General features: G+C 42.2%; 1 protein-coding gene across 7 annotated transcripts in view; it reads right to left on the bottom strand.

Moving 5' to 3' along the window:
- Positions 1-9,589, bottom strand: part of CALD1 (caldesmon 1) — a 203,638-nt gene that overhangs the window by 24,357 nt on the left and 169,692 nt on the right. For 4 of the 7 annotated variants that reach the window (XM_009278978.2, XM_009278977.2, XM_019472006.1 and 1 more), the window contains 3 exons: positions 7,453-7,599; positions 4,766-5,861; positions 4,031-4,114 (listed from right to left, as the gene is read on the bottom strand). In XM_009278978.2, coding sequence (XP_009277253.1) covers positions 4,031-4,114; positions 4,766-5,861; positions 7,453-7,599 — 1,327 coding nt within the window. The remainder of the gene's footprint in view (positions 1-4,030; positions 4,115-4,765; positions 5,862-7,452; positions 7,600-9,589) is intronic. The other 3 variants (XM_009278982.2, XM_009278983.2, XM_009278980.2) reach the window with 2 other exon arrangements.

Below are 9,589 nucleotides of genomic sequence, written 5' to 3'. Positions count from 1 at the left end.
CCCCCCCCCCCCCCCCCCCCCCCCTGAATCAAATTAAATTTCTATCCTTCCTCATCAAAGAACAACTTCTGGACATGCAATATTACTAATAAAGGATGAGTTCAGAGTCTTCAAAGTCAAGATCCTCCTGAGGCATTGTATTAAACTGCTGAGTGAAGTCCCAAAGTCAACCTCTGACTTTACCTGAGGCCAGTTTGCTCGCTCACAGAAACTCATATGATGGACAATGTCAAGGTGGCACACACTACAAGCGAGTACTGGGTGGTTAAACTACTTGAGCAAATTTGCCACTGGTGAGGGATGTTGGACGCAACCCACAGAGACATTTGCTCTGTCGTGAAAGCAGGCAGCGGCAGTGCAGACTTTCCCCACCCTCTCCTGCCAACGGGCTTTAGCCACGACCTGGCAGAAGTGCCCTGATGGACAAGAGGGGAGTTCAGTTTCCGTGACCGTGCATTCTTTGGCCATGATGCTGTGACTGCTAGCAAACAAGGCCATTATTGCTAGCAGCCTCAAGGAATGGTTTTCTGTTTTCTAGGAGCTGGGCTGAGACAACCAGGGCTATTCATTGAGCCTAATGAATGCCATCAGACAGTAACATCTTTTGGGTGCTCCCAAATCTGGGCAAGATTGTAGCTAGTGATCATGATCACAGCAAAAATCTCTGCTGCCTGTTAGCAATCTCCTAACCCTTCAGTCCCAGTCAGGGTGATACTGAAACCGGCAATGTTGATTGTTGCAAGGTTTCACATGCCAGGATGTCTGTGTTGGGATTTTGAGAGCATAGGATTTCCTTTGCTGAGATTTTCATCAAGACCTTTCTAAGTCTCATTAAAAAGCCAATACTTCCAGCTGCCTGATGTATTGAAGTCCACTGGGGAGGTTCATATCTCTTACATCTTAATTGAAATCACTGAGAAAACTAATATTAAAACAATATAGTTTAAAAATTAATATGTTAGGAAATAGCATTTCAGAAGCCAGTAGGATTTATGATAATGTGTTTGCACTTGAGAAAAGCATTAATACAGCTTGGCCTCTTTATTCAAAAAGACGATAAAACAAGATATTACAGAAACATTTCACAGCTTTTGGGCCCAATCCTTCTCCTACTAATTTTAAAGCCAAAACAGAGATTGATTAGCACAGAAGCAGAAACCATTATGTCCCATTCCAAAGGCAGGCAACAGAAAAAGTACTTTCCCTTGTCTCAGTGCTTCCCTAAATTACAGGTTAATTCAGCTTCTGCTGAATTCAGTAAAAAGGACTACACTGACTCCAGTTGGAGTAGACAGGTGGTATTACCTGAACTGAAAACAGTTCACATGCTCTCACAAATCTTGACCATCAAGTCAAGATAGAACACGACCAAAAGCATGTTTAGCCAATTTTCAGCTGTAGGTATATTTTAATCTTTCTCTACACTGCTTCTTTCCTGTAGGGTGTTATGCTAATATCTGAGAGTTGGGATTTCTAAATCTAGAGTTTGAACACCTTCAGACTGCAGTGAATCAGTTACTAAGGTTGGGACCATTTGGCAAATTTGATTCCTTATTTAGGATCAATTACTCAGTGACTTAAAAGCTGTAGACATCTGGGTCTAGGGCTTCCATTTAGAGCCAACTACCATACCCAAATACCATGAGAAAAGCAACTGTTGCGGCATGTCTAGCCAAACTGGAAGCAGGAAATACCAGGAGTCTCACATCATGAGAAACCTTGTTCTTATGAACTTTCCAGGCTACTTTTGAGAACCAAAAATTGTGGGGCAGTTCAGGAAAGGAGACAGATTTTGCTTGCTAATTTGATCAAAACCTGAACTTTGAGGGCCAGATTTTGGTCACATTAAGAAAGGACATGTGCTTGTGTTGCACAACTGCAAAAGCAAAATCTTGCAGAATTAAAAAATTAAAAAGGAAAATTATGTAGATACACTGTATTCCTTCAGGATCTTGTTCATGATATACTGCCATCCTCTTAACCACATATATGGTTCAGAAATAGGCCTCGATGAATTTGTATGTCCTTGAAGGGGGGGAAGGAGTGGAGATGGGAGCCTGATCTTGGCTTGGTTTGGAGTCTGAGATTGTCAATTTTTCTTCACAAGCCAAGAAGCAACAACTGAGATTTTCAAAACTGAGCAAAACGCTTTGAATGCTCAGCTTGATACACATGCAAAAGATTTACCTTTCAGTGGATGGGTATTCAGCATTGTACTAAAAGTGGGACTCTCTTAAATTGTCTCAGCTTGAGCATCCAAAAATGGAAGCACTAAAATTGCAAGTCACCTTTAAAAGTCTTACCAATTTCCTAGATAATCTAGCCCTGTGGCCATGGTTTAAAAGCATGATAAGAGCTCCAGTGAGAGTTGACTGAGCTCCACATAAACACAAGCAGGATGATTGTGTCTCAAGTCCCACCCAGAATCAATATTTGTGGTCAGTTACAGCCTCCTTTTTACATTTACTTGTAATATTCAAAGATTGTGTGCAACAGTGAATATTATAAGCCGATTCTGTCTTATAAGAACTCTTAATATAATCCATCCCTTATTTTTTGTGCAGCTCTTTCCTCTGCTTTTGAATCGGGTTAATTTAGAGTAGAGTGATTGTTTAGTTTTTCTAGTGCACTATTCTGAAGCATCTCCATTAGGTCTCATTTAACTCTTCCCCTTTCTAGAGTAACTTATTGTAGTATTGCCAATCTCTCTCACTGTTCATTAGGAACCTTTCTTCTAACCATCTTCATCACTTCATTTGCCTTTTCCATCTCACGTGTACCTTACTCAAAATATGATACCTTGGATGATCAAGCCAGGCAACTGGACGTAAAACCTTGTGACATGATTTGCCTTCATCACTCTCTGAGGGTGAGCTAAGCATCTACAGCATGTTCCGAATTAATCCAAAAACTAAGGACCCTGGATGGGACTCTCTACAACCCTCAATGCTCCCAAGCAGCTGGACAGGCAGCAAGCTGCCTGTTACTAGATCTCTGTGCTGTGGTTCCCTTTAAGCCGCACAGACCTGGCTGAACCCAAATAGATCCAAACCTCCAAGGCCCTGACCAGTCTCCATGTCCGATTAGAATCAGTGGGTATTTTGATACCTGCTGCACTGAACCAAAAGCACAGCTGCTAAACAACATTGAATGTGGCTCCCTGTGTCCAGCTGTAACCTGAAGAGTAAATGGTCCCCAAATCTTATTTACTTACCATACAGTAAAACACCATGGCACCAGCTCCTGTGTTTACAGTGGAAATGCAATGCAGTAAATTTTGTAGATTTTCTCTTTAAAACAAAAGAAGAATCTTGGGTATGCACGGTTTATATCATGGGGCATTGCAGTTTGGGGGAAAATCATTAGTTAAGGCAGTCAAGTGGCCAAAGGGCCTAGATGATTATTATTATTATTGTAAGAGTAGGTCTCAGTCACAGGGAAAAAGTTCACAGTAAAGTGGGAGGAAACCAAGGGAAGGATGATTAGTTGATACAGTCATGAAAAATTCATCCCTAGGGTGCAAACCATACTTGTGTTATTGACTGAACTGATTTTCCTGAAATATTTGTTCTAAGACAAACAGGACTTGGTTCTAAAGCCCCAAAAGAACAAAATACTTAAGTATGTACTTCATTTTAAGCACATAAGTAGCTTCATCCCTATTTATTTCAGCAGGATTACCCACGTTCTTGAAGTGAAGCACATGCTTAAGTACTTTGCTGAACAAGCAACTTTCAGTTATAGCTCCCCTATTTATTTTCTTATCTCAAGTTTCCACAACATCTATTGTTCTAAGACAAACAGGACTTGGTTCTAAAGCCCCAAAAGAACAAAATACTTAAGTATGTACTTCATTTTAAGCACATAAGTAGCTTCATCCCTATTTATTTCAGCAGGATTACCCACGTTCTTGAAGTGAAGCACATGCTTAAGTACTTTGCTGAACAAGCAACTTTCAGTTATAGCTCCCCTATTTATTTTCTTATCTCAAGTTTCCCTACAACATCTAAATCAATGGTATACAAGTTACCTGATCTTTTTTGGAGGTAGGTCGGAGCTTCTCCTCTGGTAACTTTTCCTTTTTAGCTTCCACTTTAACCTCTTTTTCTTCCCCCTTTGTTTTTGGGTTTTTAATAGTTTTTTTTAAAATATGAAAACATTGCATCTGTTTGCACTTTTGTTTCTCCACACTGTGTTCATGTACCAATCCCGTGTGCAGCCACATCTCCATCATATGCTGCTGTGCCCACATTTCCGTGTGCAGTTGTGCTTCCTCCACCCTCTCTAAATACTCCCATTCCCCTACCTGGGCCTTTCTCCCTTGCATGGCATCATGCTCACATGTCCCAGCAGAGAAGCCCTCTCTTGTGATTGCATTTAACACACACGTTCCTCACACAGTTTACCAGGTGCTCATATATTTTGTGCCAAGATGTGTCTGCCTCCACCTCATGTGTTACTGCATTAGGCCAGTTTATAGCAGCTGAGAAAAAAAGGCAGCAAAACAACATGCGGAGGGCTGAACATGCAAGGTTTTCTTTGAACGATGGAGTGAGGTCAGGCAAGTTGTGCACTGCATTATTGGTAAGCAAAAGTAAGGAGCTTTATTTTAAAAATGAGAGCGCAAGGGACAGAGCACAAGTATTAGTCATTTCAATGCAGGAATAGATCTGTGAGGAAATTCCAATTCAATCTTTTTTTTTTCTTGCATTACATTTCTCACAAACCACAGGTGTCTTATTTTGGTGCAAAATGTTTACTGTACCTGTTTTCTTAGGAAAGCTGCTTGAGGTTTTTCCTCTTGTACTTTCTTCTCTTTTACCTGTTTATCTTCTATTTTCTTTTCTTCCATCTTTTGTTTTTCCTTTAATTTCTCTGCTTCTAGCTTAGCCTTTTCTTCAGCTGCCCTCTTTTCCTCTTCTGCCTTAGCCCTCGCTCTTTCCTCAGCTGCCGCCTTCTCCTCTTCTGCCTCAGCCCTCTCTCTTTCCTCAGCTGCCCTCTTCTCTTCTGCCTCAGCCCTCTCTCTTTCCTCAGCTGCCCTCTTCTCTTCTGCCTCAGCCCTCTCTCTTTCCTCAGCTGCCCTCTTCTCTTCTGCCTCAGCCCTCTCTCTTTCCTCAGCTGCCCTCTTCTCTTCTGCCTCAGCCCTCTCTCTTTCCTCAGCTGCCCTCTTTTCCTCCTCTGCTTTCTGTTTTTCCTCAGCTGCCTTTTCTTCCTCTGCTTTTAACCTCTCCCTTTCTTCTGCCTCAAGTTTCTCCCTTTCTTCTGCTTTCTTCCTTTCTTCTTCAGCCTTTTCCTCATCCCTAAGCTTCTCTTTATCTACAACATCAGTTATACTCTGCTCCCCTTCTGGCACGGCATTTGTATCATTCTCTGCTTTGTGTTCCTCTGCATTTATAGCTAGATTTTTTGTTTCTACTACCTCTTCTTTATCTGTGGATTTTTCTGCTGTCAAATCTACCTGATTTTCCTCTAAGAGGACCTCCTTTGGTTTCTCCTCCTGTACCTCCTCCTTGTCTTTTTCTTCTTTTTTTTCCTCTTCTTCCCCATCTTGCCGCCAGTTGTTCCTTTGGTATGATTTGGTAACCATTTCCGTTTCCTCAATCTCATAACATCCTCGGCGTGTTTCAGCCTTTTCCTCTTTCCCCATGGTCTCGTTTTCTTCCACGTTGTTTACTTCTCTCCTGCTGGGCAGTGACAAGCTCCCATCTGTGATCGTGGGGTCAAATTCCTTTTGACGTTCCAGGGCTTCCTGTAGACGTTTTTGGCGTCTCTCCTCCCGTCTTGCCAGTCTCTCCAACAATGCAGCTTCGTCATCTGTTCCCCCTGTGGTTGTAGTACGCTTGGTTTCCTCTTCTGCCACACTACATAAAAGTGACAATTTTGCATTAAAAAAAAAAAAACAAAAACTTTCTAACAATATATGTGCTTAGCTGTTTCTAGAAAAAAAAGCTTGCTGTAACATCATTCCATGGTTTGAAAACACAACAGGTGCATACTTCAAAATTTAGCAAAATGGTTCCAGGGATTAATTCTGGTATTTCTACATGTATAGGAATGCAGTGTTTCACAATGTCAGAGCCTGGAAAGGTTCCCTTCTAGGCGAGCTCCAACAGCCGCTGAAGTCGCCGGGAGTCTTACTGACCTCAGTAGGCACTGGAACAGCCCCTGACGCTTGGAGCAGCTGAAACATGAACAGCCCTGAAAAATTCATCTTCCCCCTCTGTGCCCTGCAGCAGAATACTTGGAAGACCTTAGCTTGCTTTAAGGCCCCCTTCAGCTTGGCCTGAGGCGTACATGTCTTATGCACAGTCTTCCCACCAGGCAAAATTTTTGAAGATGCTACACAAGCAACATACTTTCTGACTTCAGTGAACTTCTCTAGCAACAAGAAGCTACTCCTGTTCAGCAGCAACATCCACAGATACAGTCCATAATGGGAAAGCCTGGCAATTAAGGGCGCAGCGAGGTTGTGATTGTCTGTACAGGGACAATAATCTGTTAGAAAATGAAGTGAGCAGAGCACCTAATTTAAGACACCTGTAGGTATCAGGACTGGATCTCGTTCTCAGTCCCTGGAGGTTTTTTGACTCCTTCAAAATTCAGCTGTTTAGTCCTCCTGTGTGCAGGTCTCTTCCTCTTTCTAGCTTTTTTCCCCTTCTATTGTGGAAAAAGATTATAATCTACAATCAGAAATGTTGCTGTTTTCCTATCTATATCCATTCTCCTTTTCTTTTATAGAATGCTGCTTGTGCTCAGTATCTATTAGCTTGATATCACAATGTTTATTTCTGGTCTCTTCTATCAATTGTGTTATGGCTACTGGAAATCTGGATATATTATTTGTGACTACGTGAAACTGAATAAATGATGGACAGACTGGAAGGCCAGCTCTGCCCACTCAGTTTGTGACAAGCAGCGCCTTACTCCATAAGCTTTTCTGCTGTTTATAGCTGTATGACCCTGACAATGCCAGATGAGGGCTGAGGTCTAGCACTCACACAGCACCTTGCAGGCATGTTTCAGCTACAACTTAAGGCCTGGGTGCCCACCAATCCCATGTGCCTTGGCCCCATGACACCATGACACCAAGCAGGACAAAAGATGTGGGGGTTTGTGAGGCACAGAGGCAGTCATGCCTGAGGGAATCTGACAGCAAGATGCATCAGAAGTATTTCCTTCCATGAGCCCCAGCTGAGTTACTCCATAGACAGCCCTGAGGACACCCTGGGAACGGGTTATGAGCATGGCCTCAAGCCCAGCTTCAGTGATGCTCCCACCCCACTGTGTAGACACAGCCAGTGGCGCTCCTCACAGTGTTAGGTCCTCTTCAGCGCAAGGATGGCCAAACCTGGTGCTTAATATTTAAGTAGCAAAACAAAGCTCTTCAAGATACTTCTCTATTCTGAACAAAAATTACTGTTGACTTGTCAGTAAACACCATCAGACATTTACCTGTTTTGGGCATTAACTTCTGATTTCTCTGTTACTTCTCCCGATAGATCTCCTTCTTCTTTTTGCCGCAGCCTCTCCTGTCTAGCCCGTCGGCGACGTTCTCTGGCAGCTTCTTCCTCATCATCATCGTTTCTCTGGTAGGACAGCCTGCAACAGAGCATTAGGGATATGGAAAAAAAGGGGCTGTAGCATATAGGACACTGTGACTGAAAAATTATAAAAAGCAGCTGATCAGAGCACAGCAAGCATGGCTGCAGTGGCTGTTCCATATGCTGTTTAGAAAATAAGCTGTCAAGTTGAGATCCATAGTTTCAAAGCCTGGTTTTGTTTTCTTTTTCAGAAACAAACTTGACAAAATAGTCATAGTGAAGGTAGCAGCCACACCACACTGTCACTTTGCTCCTAGAAAATACCAAGACCATAAAAGCCCAGCTCCGTAGCTGAGCAAAATTCTGCTAGACTGCACCATGATCCTGCCAGAATGCACACAACAGCATTTGAGCAGACTATCACTCAAGCCCATGTAACTGAAACTGGACGTAGCCAAGCAGCTTTCCATTAGCCTCCTCTAAATATAACATGCTTAAAATGGTGACAGTATTCTAAAACTGGAAGACGAGAAAGCAGGGAGACACAAGTATGACAAGGGCTCTCAGTGCTTGGTTCTGAGTGCCAAACATCTGACACCTACAAAATTTTTGTGAGCCCGGAGCCCTGCCAGGCCAAATCATACAAGATCACCACTGTGATGAAAGCCTACAGCTGAGAACCCATTGTGTTCATCTAACCCAACAGATGATTACATTTAGTTTCATCCTACTTGAAAAGGAAAGCAAGACATTACAATCCTAATAATCCTGCAGCCCATTCAAATCTTTGCTGAGGTGCATTATTACTGTGTGAGATAAAGGGAAAGGCCTGCATTCCTCTTATCTTTTTGTGCAGGGAAAGTGAAATAGGAAGCTAACGTGCCAGATCCGGTCACAACATTCATTTACTTTGCTTCCAGCAATGGTCTGATACATGATGGTTAAGTAACCCTTCCTTATGTAGTCACCCATTTAAGATAGCTGTACAGCAATGCACACAGAGAAAAAAAGAGCTCTGCACAGAGTAAAAACAAGCAGTTAAACTTGTGTTTCGAGGAATATTTTAACATTAAAAGCAACTAAAACATTTTGATTTTAGTCATGAATTGAACTCTTTGGGTCCCAGCCTATCCCATTGTCTTGTTCTGGTACTGCTTTTCTCCTTTTCTGAAAGAAGGGTGAAAGTATAGGTTCAACAGAGATCGAATTATCCCAATTTTCCTTTAAAAATTAAAAATGGAAGTTAAAAACCCAACATGGCTGAGCCACTTGCCAGACCTGGAACAGCATTTTCATCCCATGCAACTTTTCTTGGCCTCAGTGCATGAAGGATTCGATTTGCTAATTTCATGCTCCACTTCAAGAGCTTGCATCCTTTTCTTTGTAGAAACAGCTCCTCTCAAAGAGGGTGAAAACCATGAGCAGCATGGCCATGAAGAATCACAGTAGGGGGAAGAGGAAGAAAGGAAGGAGAGGAATTAAAAGCACTAGAGGTGATGTAGGGAAGGCGAGGAAAAACAATTCCTGTCATTTGTAAGCAATTTAAAGGGGGATCAACATTTCATTTAGGTCTAGACCAGAAAGCATATAAATACAATAATAAACCAATGGGGTCTTTAATTTGCAGAAGAAAGAGACTCTCTCTGGAATAAAACTGCATTAGCAAACTGACCACAGAAAGCCCACTTGTTAGTAAGATGTTCTGGCTGCAAGAAGCCTATGATCTTTTTAGCTCTGAACTCCAAATGTAAGGGCACAGTAGAGGACATGCTGCTCTTAGCCTGTGGCAGCTGGATAACGGCCATGACTGAGTCGATTCCCAGTGCCTATGGCTCAGGATTTGTCTTTCCAGTGAGACCACAGGAGGATGAAGTAGTTTATCCTACTCTCTGTACCCACACAGAACACTCCTACACAGCAAGGAGAACGACAGGTTTTAAAAGCCTCTTTAAAATGCCTTTTTAAAACCACCAGTTGCTCAGAAAACTAAAAAAAAAAAAAAAAAAAAAAAAAAAAAAAAAATACCTTAAGCAAAAAAATCCCACCAA

This window comes from Aptenodytes forsteri, unplaced genomic scaffold (genome assembly GCF_000699145.1).
Source record: "Aptenodytes forsteri isolate BGI_AS27 unplaced genomic scaffold, ASM69914v1 Scaffold241, whole genome shotgun sequence".
In the NCBI taxonomy this organism is placed as follows: Eukaryota; Metazoa; Chordata; class Aves; order Sphenisciformes; family Spheniscidae; genus Aptenodytes; species Aptenodytes forsteri.
Note: the sequence above shows the minus strand (reverse complement) of the source record. Positions and strands in the feature narration are given on the sequence as shown.